This window comes from Neofelis nebulosa, chromosome 15 (assembly GCF_028018385.1).
Source record: "Neofelis nebulosa isolate mNeoNeb1 chromosome 15, mNeoNeb1.pri, whole genome shotgun sequence".
In the NCBI taxonomy this organism is placed as follows: domain Eukaryota; kingdom Metazoa; phylum Chordata; class Mammalia; order Carnivora; family Felidae; genus Neofelis; species Neofelis nebulosa.
In genome coordinates, this window is record NC_080796.1 from 50,018,478 (window position 1) to 50,037,629 (window position 19,152).

General features: G+C 54.6%; 1 protein-coding gene across 3 annotated transcripts; it reads right to left on the reverse strand.

The window, feature by feature from the left end:
• Window positions 1–465: 465 nt before the first annotated feature.
• Window positions 466–18,930, reverse strand: NUAK2 (NUAK family kinase 2). Of its 3 annotated transcripts, XM_058700429.1 has the most exons (8): window positions 18,531–18,928; window positions 9,359–9,479; window positions 6,693–6,844; window positions 6,292–6,357; window positions 4,276–4,395; window positions 3,569–3,701; window positions 1,930–2,619; window positions 466–1,012 (listed from the first exon to the last, which is right to left on the reverse strand). In XM_058700429.1, the coding sequence occupies exons 1-8, from the start codon at window positions 18,774–18,776 to the stop codon at window positions 855–857; spliced, it is 1,686 nt and encodes a 561-aa protein (XP_058556412.1). In that variant the 5' UTR covers window positions 18,777–18,928; the 3' UTR covers window positions 466–854. The 3 variants fall into 3 exon arrangements, with proteins under 3 accessions (XP_058556412.1, XP_058556411.1, XP_058556413.1); XM_058700428.1 differs by having other exon boundaries at window positions 872–2,619; window positions 18,531–18,930; XM_058700430.1 differs by lacking the exon at window positions 18,531–18,928 and adding an exon at window positions 16,636–16,752 and having other exon boundaries at window positions 872–2,619.
• Window positions 18,931–19,152: the final 222 nt, after the last annotated feature.

The window sequence follows — 19,152 nt, forward strand, 5'->3', positions numbered from 1 at the left end:
GTCCAGGGCTCTCCCACCTGTGTGCTCCAGGCTAGAACCCCGGACGGCCGCAGCACGGGAGCCTTTTGGAACTAAGAGCTGGGCTTTGTTGTTGCGTTTTGCTTTTTTTTTTTTCTTTTTTTAATTAAAAAAAAGAATTTATTTATTTTTGAGAGAGAGACAGTGAGAGCAGGGAAAGAAAAGAGAGAGAGGGAGACGCCGAATACGAAGCAGGCTCCAGGCTCCAAGCTGTCAGCACAGAGTCCGACTCGGGGCTCGATCCCACGAACTGTGAGATCATGACCTGAGCCGAAGTCGGTTAGAAGTCGGATGCTCAACCGACTGAGCCACCCAGGCGCCCCTGTGTTTTGCTTTTTTTTAAGCAGGTGCCCCAGTTCCCGCCTATGACAGCCCAGGGGAAATGTGGGTTAAGAGAAGGCTCGAAGGCCTAACCCCACCTGCCCAAACAGAACAACAGAGGCTATCTTCCGACCACGGTTCTGGTTTTAATGGAGAGGTTCTTTCTAGCGACAGTGGAAGGGAAGAGGGACCATCAGGTAGACAGAATCAGGGCATGGTGGGAGGGAGCCAGAGACCCCCTCCCGGACAGTGCAGTGGGACATGCGATTGATCCCCTCCCCCCCATGATCAGTAGGGAACCACTGCAAAAATATCTCCCTGTTCACAAAACTTAGGCATCGCAGTGGACTTCTCCAGAACATAGTATTCACATTATTGAAAAGAGCTAGATTCACTTTTTTAAAAACACAGGGCTGAACACATAAAAATAAATAAGGGCGTCCCAGGGTCCGGAAAGCCCAGAGCAATAGACACTCCATTCTCAGTAGCAGGAGCAGCTTGGAGGCCAGAGAGGTTCAGAGTCTTCGAGGTCCAAGTTGGGGTCCAGGGGAATCTGGGCCCCTTGAGATGAAGTCCGATAGCAGCAGCCTGAGCCTTTTTGAGTCTTTTAGATTCCTAGCAGCGACTCCAGGAGGCTTGGGCCGGGTTTGGAGGACGGGAAAGAGGAGAAAACCTTCGAGGAGATAAAGGTTGGGTTCTCTTACTGTTGAGATAAATAAGGGTACACCGTAGGAGACCATTCCCAGGATGCCCCAGGCACATTGCGGGGGGCACCACGTTCCAGTTTTAGTGGTTGATGGGGATGGGACCTGTATCTGAGGAGTTCCCATCCCCACCTTAGCAGGAAGTCACCACGCACAAAACTTACTGCAAGAAAGGAGACTGGCACTGAGAGAGTGTTCTTTCCTGGTGTCTGTGGCCCTCCTGTGTGAACCAGAAGCGGGCAACCCGGACTCTCGGCCACAGGCCTTCCCCTCCTCCCTCTACTAGCTTTCCCTCTACTCTCTTCTCTGCTCCACAGAGCCAAAGACTTGGAACCCTCAATGCACTTGACTTGCCCACTTCCCGTCCAGCCCTCTCTAGGGCTCAAGTGCAAACCACCTCAGCCTTCCTGGCCGGGATACTAGTCTTAGGAGGCAGGGGCGGCGGTGGTCTCCCCTCAGGGTGCAGCTGCATTTTAGAGCCTACCCAGGATGGGGCGGCGCCCCCCCAACCCTCAGCTGAGCTTTGAGCAGACCCCCAGTGCCTGTCGGTAGGCCTCTGTCACCTCCTGGCAGTCTGTCAGGGAAAAGCAGCTATCCCCCAGGGGGTCCTGCCACCAGCGCCTCAGGCCTCTGCTTCCAGAACCCTCTGCGGGGGGCTCCTCAAGCCCCATGAGGTTGTCCACAGACACACAGCCCCGCAGCAGGGGCTCGGGGAGCCGTTCAGGCAAGTCCAGCTGGTCAAATGACTCAGAGGACAGGATGCTGTCCTCACTCATAGCCCCAGAGGGGCGGCTGGCCCGGGCCAGAGGGTGAGGGGAGGCCAGTTCATCCAAGGAGCCGAAGGTGGAAGGGGTTGGGAGCTCCAGGGCTGTGCGGGAGAACTTGCCATTGTGTTTGAGGATGCCTTTGCGATGGAGGGGCACCCCTGAGGCCTGGGGGGGCTTCTGCTCCTCAGAGTCCCCACTCACAAACACATCGCCGGCGTCCAGGAGCTCCCCAGATTCACTGGGTTCCGGAGAGGAGTAGTAGCCAGATTCCCGCTGCCGAGACTTCTTGAGGATGCCCTTCTTGGGGAGCAGGGGGGCAGCCTGCCCTGGGCTCGCAGGGCCCAGGCTGGGCTCGGGGTCTGCCCTTGCCCCTTCTGACAAGGTTGGTGCCTTCTTCTTGAGAATGCCCTTCGGCAGCTTGAGGTTGCCCCTGCCGGGGCGGAGAGAGGGATCGTCAGCCAGGTCCCCCTGGCGAGACTGGGCCATGTCGTTCTCTTTGCGGGACTTCTTGAGCGAATGCTGGCGCTCCAGGCCTGGGGCGATGCTCCCGCCTCCAGGCGCGTGCTGCTTGAAGAAGCTGCAGACCTTGGCCCCATTCTCCAGGAGCGGGCGAGAGGATCGCCGCAGCCAGTCAGCCATGGAGGCCCGGCCAGAGTCGCTGCCAGGGTGCCCGCCCTCGTGCAGAGCCTCCTGCTCCCCCACGCGGGTGGCGTAGCCCCAGTTGACCCACCAGTGACTGGCCACATCTTCCAGGGTGGCTCGGCGGGTGGGGTTCACCATCAACAACCACCGGATCAGGCCACAGGCATCTGGAAGGCAAGAGAAGACAGGGGCTTCAGGCTGGCAGCCACGAGAACGGGCACCGTGCGGCCCCTCTCACTGGTTACCCCCATTGGGGCTAAGGCTTCTCAGTCCTGTGTCAGATATGTCCACTCCCACCTGGGCTCCGTACACGCCACAGCCCACGTGGCTCCCCACAGCCTCCAACTTTCAGGGATTGACTCTGCCCATTTCTTCTTCCATCCCTCAACCCCCCAGGACCCCGGCCCCTTCTTAAAAAAATTTTTTTTAATGTTTATTTATTTTTGAGAGAGACAGTGTGTGTGTGTGTGTGTGTGTGTGTGTGTGTGAGAGAGAGCAGGGGAGGGGCAGAGAGAGAGGGAGACACAGAATCCAAAGCAGGCTCCAAGCTCTGAGCTGTCAGCACAGAGCCCGACGCGGGGCTCGAACTCACAGACCGTGAGATCACGACCTGAGCCGAAGTCGGAAGCTTAACCGACTGAGCCACCCAGGCGCCCCCTGGCCCCTTCTTTAGCCTTGTTGTACGTTAGTGTATTCTCCTTCTCTTGGCTGAATGCGACCCTGAGGGTAGAGACTGTGCTCAAGAGGAAACCAAGGTTCTCACACCCTGCTTCCTGCCTTCTCCACTGGGTGTGAAAGGACAAAGAGACTTCCAAGGATGAGGACTCAAGCAGGTGGAAATGAGGAAACTGCAGCAAAGATGGTCCAAGTTCAACCACCAGAAGCCCTTCCCAAATAGGATATAGCATCTCCCAAAGGAGAGAAGAGATACCCCTTCCTTCTCGGAGGTCACAGACCCTGGAGGCAGAGAGATGACAGCAGGAGGGGGTGGTGAGGAGCTACCCCCATCGACAGTGGGTCATCTTCTTTACTTCCCTGCCCCCACTTGGTTCCTGCCTCAGGAGCTAGGGAAGGACACATGGGGCCTGGATGAGAACACCCACGCCTCTCACTCACCAGAGGGTTTAAGCGGCTCCCTGTAGGACCCGTTGCTGATCTGTTTCACCAGCGTCTTATGGTCCTGCCCATCAAAGGGCATGGTACCATGGACCAGGATGTACAGAAGGACACCCAAGGACCAGCTGTCCACCTGAGGGAGGGCGGGCGAGAGACAGGGAGAGTGTCAGCAAGGATGCCCGCATGCCCCAGGCTGGCGGGCTTGTGGCGACACCAGAGAAGAAAGGGGTACACGCTGGAGAACTCAGGGGCTGGGGCACCTGAGGACCACCTCCTTCTAGTAGTACCCAGGAGCAAAGCTGGTGACACTGTAGAAGGGCCTGAGGTTCGTGAGGAAAGGTGTGGTCAATTGCCTGCCCTTGGGAGGGGCAGCCACAGACCAGAGCAGTGGTGAGGTCACCCTTCTGGGCTAGGATGGGGTGGTTGTGAGAGCGCCCGCCTCTCCAGGGAGTCTGGGTGGGTGCCAGGAAAGAGAACGGGAACCCGGAGGGTGAGGGGGCACAGAACCAGACCAGGGGTCAGGAGACATAAGTTCTTGTCCCAGTTTTACTGCTCTTGTGAGGACCTGGCAAGTCACTGAAGGGTAGGGGGCTGAGCTTTGGGCTCTGGAAGGAGGGAAGAAGCTGGAAAGCTAGCCCACCCCTCTCAGAGGATCTAGAGCCACAGGGGGTGCCGAGGCAGGCCATGGGTGGAGAGTAGAGACTCACCTCTGGGCCCGTGTAGGGTTTCCCGTTGACGATCTCAGGGGAGGCGTACAGGGGGCTCCCACAGAACGTCTGCAGGAACTCGCCCTGGCGGTAGAGGTTGGAGAGCCCAAAGTCTGCAATCTGTAGGGTCGGGTCAAACACAGGTGGGGGTCATACCAAGGCCTGGATTGTTCTGCAGCTCTTAGCCTGCCCCTCTCCCGATCCCAGGGAAACCCCGGCCCTCGCAGGAGGAAAGTGTGCCCGTGCCCCCTGCCCCCTGAGCACAGCTCAGGCCCTGCAAGAGACAGCCTTGCGGAGGTCATGTCCATGAGGAATGCCTAGGTGTGTGGGGTCTCCAGGGTCCCCAGTGTTCCCTAGGCCCCTTTGCTCATGCTGTACCCCACTCCAGGGATGCACTCTCCTGCCTATAAACATCCTCCTGACCCGGCAAGCCCACCTCCCCTGACATCTCCTTTTCGCACAAAGCCCAATGGCTGGCTGTAGTCCCTGCTCATCAGTCTTCCTCCTCATACTGTCCTGTCAGTATGTCCCCCGTGCTCACCTCCTTCTTCCCCTCCCCCTCCTGCAGCTCTTCGCACAGGTGTGACCCATGGATGGGACTCAACAGACAACTACTAACTGAAGGAAGGGTCTACCAGATGTACGGAGAGAATCAACTTCTCATGCCAACCCCATGGCCCTCAGAAGCAAGGCAGCCCCATCAGTGACTGCCACGTGAGGCCTGGCCTGCCCTTCCTAACAGAGGGCTCATCTCTGCCCAGATCTGGGCGGGAACATAGTGGCAGGAGCCAGGGGTCAGCCCAGTAGAGCTAAGAGGCAAGAGCGAAGTCAGAACAAAGATCAGAGCTGTGGTCAGAGCTCAGGAAAAGGAATCTTCTCCCAGGATTCCCTGAGCCATCTGATACTGCGGGCTTGAGAGGCCCCAAGCCCGTCTTCTTACTTCCCAGGGAGACACCTTTTCCCCTAACTGTCCTCAGATACAAGCAGAGGCCAATGCCCTGCTTCTCCTGGCCTCTTCACCCCCAGCAGAGGGTCATGTGTGCCCAGGGTGGGGAGGGGCTGTTCATGAAGCTCTGGCTCCTTCATTTATAGTTTTATTGGCCTCTTATCGAGCAGTTACCATTTGAAGCCCATAAAGACGCAGACGATTGGTACAGATGGGAAGGTTCGTGCCTGTCTGGTTACGTGAGTTTACTGGCTCTGGCTCCCCTCCCCCTGCTTAGCATCAAAGAAAGCCCCACCCGGCTCCAGGAATTGGCTGGGTAAGGGGAATGAACTCAGTGCCAGCGTGCTTCAGGGCATGAGTTCAAGGGTCACGGAAGGGAAGGGACTGTGTCCTGGGTTCAGGAAGATTCTGAGGAGTGTCCGAGTGCAGGATCAAAGCCCTCCCAGGTACCTGCAGGGGTCAGCCCTTGCCATTTCCCCCTTCTAGCCCCGAGAGCTGAGCTTATCTCATCAGCATGAACCTCTCAGACCTAAGCTTAACCACTCAGGCATGGGAATTCAGAAGCTGCAGGGGGCAGAAAGCTGGTGCCGGGATGCGTGGTCTATGGAGAAAAGTACCAAAGGGCTACCCAACTGCGACAGATTAATGTGCGTGTGCATGCGCACATGTGTGTGTGTGCAGGCAGGTGGGGAGAACTCGGGCTGTGACCCTCTCTCCCTGCCAGTCCCAAGGTTATGTGCAAAGGCTGATCCTGGATCTCGACTCCAGTTAGCCTTATGGACGTCAAGAGCACTGGCTGAGGAGTCAGAAGACTTTGGTTCTAGCCCAGGCTCAGCCACTCCCTTGCCATGGGATCTTGAGTAAGTCACCGCTTATCTTGAGGCCTCAGTTTTTCATCCATAAAAAGAGGTACTGGAAAGGACGACGGCTGAGTTCTCTACTGCTACCAACATCTAAGTCTCAGCTTTCCTCAACTCCTTCTGGAGTCCCCTAAGCACTTGGAGATAAACACTCGGCAGAAAGGCTGTGGTAGGGTAGGGAAGCTGCTGGAAACAAGTAGCGGGGCTCACCTTAATATTTCCATTGGCATCTAAGAGGATATTCTCCAGCTTGAGATCACGGTGGACAACCCCATTCTGGAAGAGAAAGGGCAGAAGGATGGTCAGGGAGAGGTCGCCACGGAGGGACAGGACGACACGAAGGCCTCGTCTGGAAAGTGAGGTAAACACAAAGGGGGCCAATTTGGGGGAGCACAGGCAGGCGAGGGATACCCATCTCACAGGAACACAGCGCAACAGACACAGGCCCCTCCACTCCCGAGGGAGTCAGCCAGAGACGCCAACATCCCCCGAGAGGCCCAGAGTCCAGATGGAATTTTGCCTCTGTTTCTGTCTCCCTGCGGGATCCTGGAGGGGTCATGGAATCTCTCTGGCTCAAACCAGCCCTGGAGAACCAGCAGGAGGTCGCTCACCTGGTGGCAATAGTGCACGGCCGAGACGATCTGCCGGAAGAAATGGCGGGCGTCCTGCTCACTGAGCCGCTGCCGCTCACTGATGTAGTCGTACAGGTCGCCCCGGCTGGCGTACTCCATGACGATCACAATCTTGCTGCTGTTCTCAAACACTGGGGCAGAGCAAGGCAGGAACGTGAGGTCCCTCCAGAGTACACTGTTCCCCACTGGAGGGTTGGAGGGGGGGGTCACACACGCATCCCTGGCCCCAAACCAGACAGGACCTTTGTCCAGGGATGTCTGCCAATGGGACGGGACAGTGGCAGGTAAGAGCAGGAAAAGGGGCCTCTAAAGCTCCCACCATCTTCCAGGAACCACGAGGTAAGGCCAAGGGAACTGGCTTAGCCTCCTTCTCTTTGGAAATTCAGGCTTTTGAGGAATCTTAAAACTACCCTGCAAATTTCCCAGGAAGGCAAGAATCAATGGATGAGAATGAAAAGTCAGGTTCTCTGCCTCAAAATCTGGTACTGTTTGGCCTTACGACCACGGGCAAATCTCTTCTAGATACATCAGTAAGAATACAGGTTTGGGGTTTGAATGCTGGCCCCATCACTTATTAGCGGGGTGACTTTGGCCAGTTTTTCAACCAGGGTGCCTCAATTTCCTCATCTGAAGAGTAGGATATAATGGCAACCTCACAGGACTGGGTAAGAAATAGATGAAAGTCAGTGATAGCTCTGGGGCTGGCTGAGCAGGCGGGCGTAGGGTCTGATATAGAAACAAGCACTCGATAAATCGTACCTACTGTCATAGGCACGATCAGTATCCTCGTGCATAAACTTGAAAAATAATTCCCATAATAATGTTTGCCTTGAGGATCAGAAGAGGGATAAAAAGGGATAGGAAGGTGGCTTGTGAACTACACAATACCATGGAAAGCGGAGATAAGATATCTATTACCCTCAGCATCTTTGACTTCCTGGCAATCAGCCTCCCCCAAGCTCACGTGCCACTCAGGCTTTGCCCTGGCTCTAGCCACCTGGAAAGGTAGGGAAGGACTGGTTCACCAAACTGGCCCTTTGGCTGGGTATGTGTCAGAGCATGTATGTCCGTGACATTGCATCTTTGTGTCGAACGAGTCCTAGGAGTTTGGCTTGCTCAGCCAGCCCCAGAGGCACTGTTGTCTAGCCTGTGACAAGGAGCTGAGAGAGCAGGCTTCTCCCAAGAGGGATCCCAGGTGCCAGGCTATTGGATACATGGCCAGGAGCCAGCAGGATTGTGCTCTTTTTCCACTCCCACATGAGTGCGTGGACCTGACGCATGGTGGCCCAATCTCCCGGGGCCGGGGGCGGTACCTAGATGAGATCCCACTGCTGTGGTTCTCCATATGTCTGTAAGGGTGTGTACAATCTTTGTGTCATGAAACTGGAGGTCAAGAGCCAGCCAGAGTACATCCTGGAGAGCAGCTAGATTCCGAAGACTGGAGCCTTCCCCTGGTTCACATCTCCTGAAGATTGGCAGGGGACGAATGGGGTGGAGGGGCCTGCCTGTCACACAGTAACTGTGACACCCCTACAATCGCAGAATCTGAGGTGCAGGCAAGTCCACAGCCTAAGCTTCAAGACTCAGTTCCCAGACGTAGCTGGAGGTATGGGTGTGGGGGAGAATTCACACACACACACTCTCTCTGCCCAATCACCAAGCTCAACCTGGCTTAACCAATACTCTGTCATCTACCCACTCTTCCCTGGGGGAAATACAGAGAGATACAATTAGCCTTCTCAACCATTTGCCCGGGATCCCTGTGGGACAGGCTCAGGCCACGGGGCCATATCGGTGGCTCTGCTCTTAGTCTTTCCACGAACAGAACCCAAGAGAGGAGACTTCTGTCTTACTTCCCACCAGGAATATTCAGACAGAGGGCAAAGCCGCAGGCTTCCCTTCCTCCCTCCCTCCCTCCCGCTGCTACTGTTATGGCTGGTTTCTCATCTAACCGATATTATGTAAAGGCTGGAAGCAGACAGGTGTGCGTGGGAGGGTGCTCCCCCTCTTTTACTCATCACTCTCTCTTGCTCACTTTGTTGTCTGGGTCACAGGGAGCAGGGCAGATGCAGTAGAAAGCCGGCACTGATGTCAGAGCAAGAGGAGGCTAAGAAAGATGAGAAAAGGTAGGAGCCGGCCCCATGGCAGGAATGGTTCAGAGCCCAGGTCAGATTCTAGGAGGCCGGCTCTTGGGACATGTGAAGGATAACACCCACGCACCCGAGACAGGTGCGGGTCTCTCCGTTCGTTCCAGCCTCCCCCAGGACACTAAGGATCTCATCGGGTTGGGGAGGTAGGGTTCAATTATGGAAAACCTAAGAAAAACAACAAGAAAGCCTACGGTCCACAGAGTTCCTCCCGTGAGCTAAATACACAGTGACATTTAATTTGATCTTTGCAACTACCCTGTGATGTAGGTAGGACTGTCCCGGTCTACACATGAGGAACTGAGGTCCACCCAGAGCCTAATTAAATTAGTTGCCCAAAGTCATAGAGCTGGGTTTCAAATCCACCTTTTGTCCAACTCTAAAATCTGGGTCTTTTCCACTTCTTTGTGTCCTGTTCTGACTGCTCCTACACACACACACACACACACACACACACACACACACACACACACTGCTTCGAATGCCCTGCCTCTGTACCTTCGTGGATGGCAATGATGTGGGGGTGGTTGAGTGATGACATGATCTCAATCTCTCGCCGAATGTGCATCAAGTCTTGCTCATCTTTGATTCTGTCTTTCCGGATTGACTTGATGGCCACCTGGGAACAGAGAATGCAGGAGACTGAGGAGAAGGTTTTGGCAGATAAAGCCATCCGTAGATATTCTGGGAGTGCTGCCCCTGGCCACCTGCCGCTGCTAGAAGTCCACAGCGTGCACCCAGGGAAGCCATTCCATCCCTCACCAGGGCAGGTGACAGAGAGGCTGGAGAGCACCTTCCCTAGAGAAGGTTTAAACCTGGGTCGGGTGCAGTCTACACAGCAGGGAGGCGTAGGGGCCAATGACCTCACCCAGAGTCCACAGATGAACAAGGAAAGTACAGCCTGCATCTGTAAGGTCCATGCTTTGTGATTTACAAAGCAAATTTACCATACGGCGCCATGATTACGATGGGGCTGGTTTTGCTCAGCACTGGATCCCTGAGGCCACGCGTCGTGCCTGGCACACAGTAGGCACCGAATAAGTATGTGTTGCATTAGTAAGTACACTGGGCCTCCCAACAGTCCTGAGAGGCAGGCACAGAGTTTCATCGTCCTCATATATAGGTGGAGAAAACCGGTACCCAGAGAGGTGAAATGACCTGTTCAAAGTCATATTAGTTACTAACGGGCATAAGCACGAATGAACTTTGAAACCATAATGCTAAGTGAAAGAAGCCAGACACACAAGTGCAAATGTTCAATTCTCCTTATACGAGGTAACCAGACTAGGTTACACACAGGACAGCAAGTAGACTAGAGATTACCAGGGTGGGGGATGGCAGCGGTCGGGGTAGAGGTGGGGGCGGCCGGGAGCGTATTGTTTAATGTGTCCGAAGCTTCTGTCTGGGGTGATGGAAAGATTTTGGAAATGGATAATGCTGACGGTTGCACAACACTGTCATTGTGCCTAACAGGTCACTGAACTGCAAATTATACGTTCTGTATATTTTTCTACAAAAAAAAAAAAAAAAATTATCAAAAAAACACCCATCCCTTCAGTCGAGGTCAGGAATGTCCCTCTCCTAGCAACAAACAAACAAGACAGCGTCCTCTGGTCTTGGCTATCTCTCCTGCAAAGGTGAAAACACCATATAAGGAGTCAGCCCTCGGGCTGGTAAGTGCGGTGGGTTCAGGAAGGGCAGGAAGGGCGGAGGCAACAGGAAATGGAGAAAGAAGTGCCAGATGCCATCGCTGGTAAGCAGGACTCTTAGCCGCTGAGGAGTCCCTGTCCTTTCCCTGCTCTGCCCCACTCAGCAGCCGCAGGGACAGAAAGAGGAGAGGGACAAGGGCCCTTCCGTGTGTGCAGATGGCTCGGGCCTGGGGAGCGCCAGGGGAGTCAGGGGAGACCTCCTCCGGGCTCTTGTCGCTGTCCCCAAGGGAGCAAGTCCCGCCCCCGCTCCGGGCCTGGGTTTTCTTTTCTGTGAAACACAGGCTGAACTAAGAAGTGTGAGGTGTGTTCCTGCTCTCAAGCTGTGAGATGAGCTGTCCAAACATGGTTGGGGGGGGGGGGGGAAGTGGTGGTGGCTCGGGCGCTGGGCAGGGGCCCGGGAGGGCTGTCACAGGGCTGGTCGGCTCCTGACAAGTCCTGTCCCAGGACACCAATGGTAAATTCAGGACTTCCTTTTCGGGGGGCGGGGAGGTGGACACGTTGTGAAAAAATCTGAAGGCACAGACCGAGGTAAACTGCTCCCCATTCAATTTCCCGGGAGGGTTCGCCTCCCCTCAAGGTTCAAAAGGAGACAGGGAGAAAAAGGAAACCAAGCTCCAGGGGAGGGGCCTCTAATCCACCCTTTCACAGGGCTCTGGAGGCAGACAATGGCTTCCGGCTCGCAGGGACAGTGGCCGAGCGGGCCTGCGCTCCCCATCGGACAAGAATGCGGAACAGCCTTAATCCCATAAGGGGAGCTGCGCACAATGGCCAGGCCCGGTCACCCCGGCAACGGGCCAGGGATGGCGTGCCCTCCGCCCCTCTCCTCCCCTGGAGCTGCATCCTTGAAAGAGGGGAGGCCCAGCTCTTGTGCCCTCCCGGAGCAGAGCAGGGAGGACAATGGCAGCAGGAGGGACCTGTCGCCAGGGAGCCTCGTCCCCAAGATACCGGGGAGGCCCCCGCTGCAGCTGCCGGGGACAGGGCTGCACCTCAGCGCCTTTCTTTGTGACCCGCCCCCGCTTCTGCTCCAAACCACCCTGATGAGCCAAGCAGAAAATCTCTGGCTGAGAATTGAACGGAGGGGTGGGGATGGGGAGGTGAGGGCCTGAATCCTCCTCCCGCTATGAGAAGTCAACTTGCAGAATCATTCTTGCACACCCTTCTCTCCATACCCCTTTCTCTCCCTGAAGGGGAGATTTTATGGACTAGTTCTTTTCTAAACTTCCTTGTTTTAAAAATCAGACAGTAGATAAAAGTCGTATGAGCTCTTCAGATAAAGAGCCTTAAGTATTGTGTTAATAGACAGTAAAAGAAAAATCACATAAAAATCACACAACTAGATAATGAAACAAATAGTTGAGAGCTTACGATGCACATATATGTAAGAACTAGGCATATTACAACTGTACACACAAACCTATACAAGGAGATAAGGGGGGAGAGATCGAACAAAAAGATAAAGCCTAAAAGAAATGAGGTTCCCGGGGTGCCTGGGTGGCTCAGTCGGTTGAGCATCCGACTTGGGCTCAGGTCATGATCTCAAGGTCCGTGAGTTCAAGCCCCGCGTCGGGCTCTGGACTGACAGCTCAGAGCCTGGAGCCCGCTTCGGATTCTGTGTCTCCCTCTGTCTGCCCCTCCGCTGCTCTCACTCCGTCTCTTGCATTGTCTCAAAAATAAATAAACATTAAAAAACCTTTTTTAAAAGAAATGAGGTTCCCCCCCCCCCAAAAAAAAAGGGGTCTGAGCAGCGGTAGGAATCCCTGAGTGGATAGAGAACACCGAAGTTGAGCCCCAAGATCCATTTCTTTCAACTCTGGAAGTCTAGGATTCCAACTCAGAGTTGTTCATCCTCAGTGAACAGTTCCATTCTTCCGCAAGCCCACCCGGGCCTCGAGGGCCAGGTCAAAGACCCCCGCGACACCCCCACATCCCTCCACCTCAAGTTATCCCCATTAGGTCCTAGGAGACTACAACTTGGTTAGCACTTCCTATGAAGGAAACAAGGTAAGTCATCAGGCCTCCAAGCAGAGCGATGTGTCACTGCCCTGGTAGGGCTGGGCCACTCTTCCCCAACCTATCCCTGCCCCACAGGACAGGCCCCTAGCCATGTGCTGTCTAGCTTGTCATAGTAAAGAAGATGCAGCAACAGCTCAGGCCTAGAAGGAGCTCGGCATCCAGAACAACTGTTTACTGTTCAACAACTGTTTACTGGTGAACATAAATCACAAATAAATAGCTATTGGCTAAGTCATCGGGCTGATCCCTGACTGATGTGACCAGTGCCCAGATAGGATTTTCTGCCCTTCTGCCATGGGTGGAGAGTCAGTCTCAGTTACAAGGACTAATTTGAGGGACCTTTGTTCTGATCTGCAAGTTGGTTGAGCAACCATTCTCTAGAAGTAAAACAAACTAACTAGAGCCAAGGAGGAGGGTAACAATTGCTGAATGGATCGCCCAGAGGTAGGCAGGCCACATGCCTGGAGATAATCCTGGTTCATCCTGGTATAATTATTAATAGAGCCCCTTTTACTCCCAAAGTACCTGAGTTTAGATGACATGTTACGTCGCCACCCTACTCAGAGGGGGCAGGAAACCCAGGCGCAACAATTGTGTGATAATGTAAATGTGAGTGCCAGATCAGGTATCTGATCCTTATTTGTCCCTATGGCACCACGCAACTCAAGACAAGTCACTTAAATGAGCTGGTTCACTAGTGTGGCTAGTTTTAATGCCCTCATCTGAAAGATGAAAGGGCATTTATTTATTCCTCAAACATCTGCTAAAAATTACTATGTGCCTGGTGCTATGCTAGGTATTAGAGATTTAGACAAAATATGGATAGTCCCTGCACCAAGGCCCTCAGCCCAAGGGGAGGACTGGTAATTAAATCCATGCCAGTCTAGTGTGACGAACAGGACAGTTGAGGTCCCTGCCTGCCCAGGGGCTCCAGGAGAGCAGACAAGAGTTTTCTTTGCCTGGGGGAACAGGGAAAGTCATCTCTGGGAGAAAACTTTGTTTTCGCTCTTAAAGGATGAGTGGGGTTTGCCAAGCCAGGGGGAGCAGGGGGTGGTAAGGTAAGGAGGGGCAACAGAGCATTATAGGCAGAGAGAAAGGTTTGTGCAAAGGCCAGAAAGAAAGGAACCATTCATGAATTGGTATATCAGGACCTCTAAGCTCCCTTCCAAATTGTAGCATTTTCCACTAAGGTTCTTCAGAAATGGGTCACCGGCTACTACGCCAGGAAGGTTCTGGCCAAAGATCGTTGTAACGGGTTTATTTCGATGCCCTAGGCTAGATCTATGTGAATCTGCCTGGGAAAAAAGTCCTATAGATGCTGGCCCACATTGCGAAGGGAGCGGGACTTATTCCCCACCCCCCACCCCATTTTGCAAATGGCAAACACTGAAGTCCAAAAAGGACAACACTACTCTTCCAAGGTTCCCTGACGCACCGAGGTGGGATTACAGTGCAAGATGGAAGTGTTGTCTGCAGAAGCGGAGTTCTCGGAAGACAAAATTTCCCTGCAGGTGCCCTGCCCTGCCTCTAGCTCCCTGCTTCCCACCCCTGGAGAAGGGAATGCCTCGCACCCTGCCTTGGGCCCGTGCAGCGCCACCAGCAGCCCCGTCCCACTTACAGACACACAGATGTGCCGGGGAGATGCGAGTTGGGGCTCGAGTGGTTAAGCACTGCCTCCCCTGCAGGAATAATCCGGATGTAGGAGAGGATGGCTGAAAGGCCTTAGAAAAAGAAGATGTGCAGGTGCTGGTCCCCGGTCCTGGGAGAAAGGATGCAAGCTGGGCATCTCCGGTCATGGCTATCACTAGGAGTTGGAGCCAAGATCCTCGACTCCTCTCTGGCCTTGCACGGAGCAGCTGCCATCTGGGAGGTGGGGCAAGGAGCTGGAGGATGACCCATTTAGATAACGGAGGGGAAGTTAGGCCGGGCTGGGCTGGCCTGAGCAGAGTGGGGATGGGTCTGGGGGTGGCTCACCATCTCACCAAGCCTGCCAGAGAACCACGCAGGGAGCAGGAAAGGGCTCTAGGAACGAAGGGAGCCTGAGCCGCCTCCCCTGAACCCCATCCGCGCCCGCCCCCTCCTCGCCACCCTCCTGCCCACTCTGCCAGGTTGCCAGGCAAGGCGCTTCCCTGCTCAGCCCTCTTGTGTGGTTTGGCCAAAGCCCAAGGACAAGAGTCGCCTGCAGCCGGAGCCTCCCTCCCTGCTGCTGAGCAGGGAGGTGCAGGAGAAGCTGGGAGGGCAGCGTCACGCAGAAGAGGCCTTTGGCAGCCGGCCAGGCGGAGCCCTCCTCTGGGAGCTGGGGCTAAAGGAGAGGACTCTGAACAAAGCAAAGACCAAAGTAGTTTGGCTTAGGAAAGCTCAGCACAACCCCTTCTCTCGCTCAGGGCAGGACAGACCCAGGATGGGGTATCCCAGGAGAGGGGAGGGCCAAGCAAACCAGCCTGGCTGGGATAATGACACTGTGTGTGTGTCAGCTGCCGTGCTGAGCATTTTACATACATTATCTCATGTAATCTTCTGACAACTCCAGGAGGCAGGAATTATTATAATCCCCGCTACAGGGTCTGATTCCTTCATTGGCAGATGAGGAAACAGAGATGCAGAGAGGTCACATAGCTGGTAAGCGAGAGAGTCTGAATTGGAGCCCTTACAGTCTGAGTCTGAGCTGCCCAGCCTTCCCGACGAGGTAAAAACCAGGAATGTAGAGTAGTCCACCCATTCGGGATCCCTCGACATAGTCAGCATGTGTGGGGGTGGGAGTTAGTTCCCAGTGACTGTTCCCACCCTCAGCACTGCCTGGAGCTCTGGGAAAGGTGGCCCGGGCTAGCTGTTGGAATGACACAGCACACGGAGGGAAGCCCGGCCTCAGCTCAAGGCAACTCCAAGTCCAAGACTCCTTGTTGGTCATCCATGGCCTGGGGTGGTCAAGTCAGGAGCCCGCGTCGCCGGCATGCCATTAACCAGCCACAGGACAAACCCCATCGTCTCTCTGGGCCTCAGTTTCCCCAACTGTCAATGAAGGAATCAGACCAGCCCAGTCATTTGCAAACATTTTGAAACGCCATGTAGCAGTCCAATATACAGAAGACACAGAAGCATCTCTGTCCCAGATTGCTATCCACTTGGACTCCCCTAATGCTCCTCGTGGCACCCCTTGGAGAGAAGACTGCCATGCACATCACCCCAAAGGCTCTACCATTCCAGGGACCCACAGCAGGTGTTTTTCTTTTGAGGGGAGGGGTGGTAAGGGGAACTGGGAGAGTCACAGGAGGAAATGTCATTTGGATACCAGGAATGTGGTCAGAGACTAGAAGATCCAGGGCAAATATTTGTTTTTCCTTTGATGCCCTCCTGGAGTAGCCATTAGTCCTGCCCACCCACCCCTTCCTCTGGAGGGTCCCATCTGGCCCCTGATAATCTCATCTAAGTAGGCTGGGAAGGGGAAGTATGCTAGAAAGGTAGAGAGAATATTGGGATGGGAGTCACCCAGCAGGCTTTCCTCTGAATCCAGTCCCCACCAACAGCCTCTGTTGAATTGCCTCAGTTCAATGAACTGAGCCATTCCAGTGTCCTTCTCCCTTACAGAAGATCCTGAGGCACCAGGTCAGTCTCTCTCTCTCTCTCTCTCTCTCTCTCTCTCTTTTAATGTTTATTTACTTTTGAGAGAGAGAGAGACAGAGCATGAGTGGGGGAGGGGTAGAGAGAGAGGGAGACCCAGAATCCGAAGCAGGCTCCAGGGTCCGAGCTGTCAGCACAGAGCCCCACGCGGGGCTCAAACTCACGAACTGTGAGATCATGACCTGAGCCAAAGTCGGATGCTCAATCGACTGAGCCACCCAGGCGCCCCAAGGTCAGTCTCTCTTAAGGGAGGACAGTGAAGAGGCAGGGATGGGGGTGGAGTGGGGAAGACAGCTCCTCTCCAGAACTGAGAGATCACTAGCACAGCAGGCAGCTCTCCTCCAAGGAAGAGGGAGACCCTGAGCACATTCCCAGTAGAAGTACAAAGTGGTCTGTCGATTAGGGAAGTTCAGGGCAGACCCCGTTCCTACTGACCTTGGGCCCCTGCGCACCGCCAGAGGCGGGAGGCCAGGGAGTACCTTCTGAATTCTCTCTGTTCTGATGTCATAAGAGCCGGAATTCCTGCTTCAGCCAATGAGGTTTGAAAACTGAAAGCTGGTTTATCTCATTCCAGAATCAATGACATCAATCTCTCTCTCTCTCTCTCTCTCTTTCTCTCTCTCTCTCTCTCTCACACACACACACAGGTGCACATACAGTGACCCAGGTCAAGAGTCTGATGGGATCTCAACTTCAATCTCAGTTTCCCAGTTTCTGGGCCACCTCAGTCCCCCAGCCCAGCCTGTCTTTCAACAAGACACACATGCTACGAGCAGCTATTTTCCAGCTGAGCGCCTGACAAAGCCTGAGCCCAGTGGTCTCAAGCCTGGAGCCTCACCGGGCCCTCACACTTTATAGAAAGAGAAAGAGAAAAGGAAAGCCAGGAAGTACATGATTGCCCAATAGCTGTAACCTGGCAGCAGGCAACTGGGGACAGTGCCAGGCCCTAGCAGGAAAAACATACTCGGTCCTATTGATGAGGCCATAATCCACTCCCTTTCTCCAGCATCCACTCTCCTTCACCAATGAAATGACTTCTTGAATTTCAAACCAGTTACTGGCTGCAAAAGCAAACAATCTGGGGAGGTGACTGCTCCCACAGCCAATAGGGTGAACCACGGACACACAGACAAACACACACACATGCATGTCTCATAACCAGTACCCATTTGAAGGTGGCAAAACAGTCCCTAGATCACCTGCCCTAAAAACCTTGCTAAGAAATGCAAGTTATCTGGCCCCGTCCTAGACCTCTGGAATAAAATCCTCTACAAGTGGAACCAAAGAATAAGTATTTTAAAAGAAGCACTCCAGGTGATTCCTATGCATGTTAAGTGCAAGTCTGTTAACTCACTTTTGGCAAATTTGCTACCCTTTCAGGGCTTGCCTTTCCGGATATAAGTATCAATTCTGACTGAAGTTTCTATGTATCAGGATCAATTTAAATTCACATTTGTATCTCATTCGATTCTAATAGCAACTTGTGACGGAGGCTGTGGGGTTTTGTTTGTTTTTGCAGAAGGGGAAACTGAGTATAGAGATAAGTTGCTCAAGGTCTCACAGATTACTACTATTTCTATTGCCTATACCCGCCCCTCTCATAAATTAACTAGACAGGTTTCTGAAAAGGCCCCTCACCAAAGGTATCTTGGGGCACAGTAGACTTTGCACCAGAGCCTTGTTTCACATTTCCCAGAATAAAAAACGCATCCTAATGAAACTCTGAGTCAATTTTAGAGCTGGAAAGGACCGAAGTGTCAGGCTTACTTCCCACCCACCCCAGTGCAGAACCCCACGGCATGCTGGGCTGCCAGATTATAAGAACTGAGTTGAGAAACTGGACCTCATACATTCATTCAACCACACACTGATTTACTAAACCCATCCTATGATCTGGCACCTTCTACTTCCTCTTCCCATTCCACTCTTTTGGACAGTCTGCTCCAAGTAAAATTCAACGTAAGTCTCATCTTCTTTGGGGAGTTTTCTCATCTCAAGACAGGGCACTATCCTCTAGGCACCCTGCACCAACCGTCCTCCTCACTTACTGGGCAATCATCGTATGCTGGCTAGTGTTGGGATTCCCAGGTCTACGACCATTGTCCCTACAATCACGGGCAGACATATCTGCAATGGATACCCCAGGCCCCCGCCCCCACTACACACGCGCGCGCGCGCGCGCGCAACCTCAGCATGGCCAAGACTAAATGCTGGCCATCCCCCCGCCCCGAGGAAGGCACTAGCCCCTGGCCCAGCCTCCATCCCTCACCGCCCGCGGACAAGTCCCAAGCCCGCCCGCCGGCCGCGCCGCGAGAGGGAGCCGCACTTACCAAGCGCCCCGAGCTCTCCCGCGCCTTCTTCACCTTCCCGTAGGTTCCCTTGCCCAGGGTCTCGAGGAACTCGTAGCGGTGGCGCAGGTTGTGCTTGTGGTGGTGCCGCTTCACTGCCTGCTTCTTCATCTGGGGCTTGGGCGACTTGATGAGCCTGTCGGGCAAGGGCCGGGCAAGCTCGGTGGCCGGGGCGGTGGCGGCCGAAGGAGCCGGGCCGGGCCGCCGGGGGGAAGCCAACGGCTCCATGGCGGCCGGAGGGTGAGCGAGGGCGGAGGGGGAACGTGCTGCGAGGGGAGAGGTAGAGCCCGGGGCACACGTCCCGCACCAGGGCTGGGAACTCACAGCAGCAGCAGAACGCGCGGCAAGTCGCCGCGTTCCAAGTTGTTATAAACGCTTCGAGCCGGAGGCCCTGGCCACGCCCCCCCGCGCGTCCATTGGCCTGCTCGCCGGCTGTGCGTGACCAGGACGTCCCGCATTGGCTCTCCCGGGCCTCCGGCCCCGGCTCCTCCCCCAGTCGAGGCCGGGAGAGGTGTCAAGGGAGCCCCGCCCACCTGGGCCCCGGAGGGACACGCACCGGGCATAGGGGACATCAGTGGGTACTACTGGGATCTGGAACTTTTGA

Bases quoted from the DNA above. Each gene is read 5' to 3' on its own strand.
- NUAK2 (XM_058700428.1), bottom strand. From the start codon at position 18,776: ATGGAGCCGTTGGCTTCCCCCCGGCGGCCCGGCCCGGCTCCTTCGGCC. The intron at 9,480-18,530 runs GTAAGTGCGGCT...CTCTGTTCCCAG, and splicing joins GGGAGAGCTCGGGGCGCTTG to GTGGCCATCAAGTCAATCCG. The intron at 2,620-3,568 runs GTGAGTGAGAGG...CTTGCCTTCCAG, and splicing joins GGAGCCGCTTAAACCCTCTG to ATGCCTGTGGCCTGATCCGG.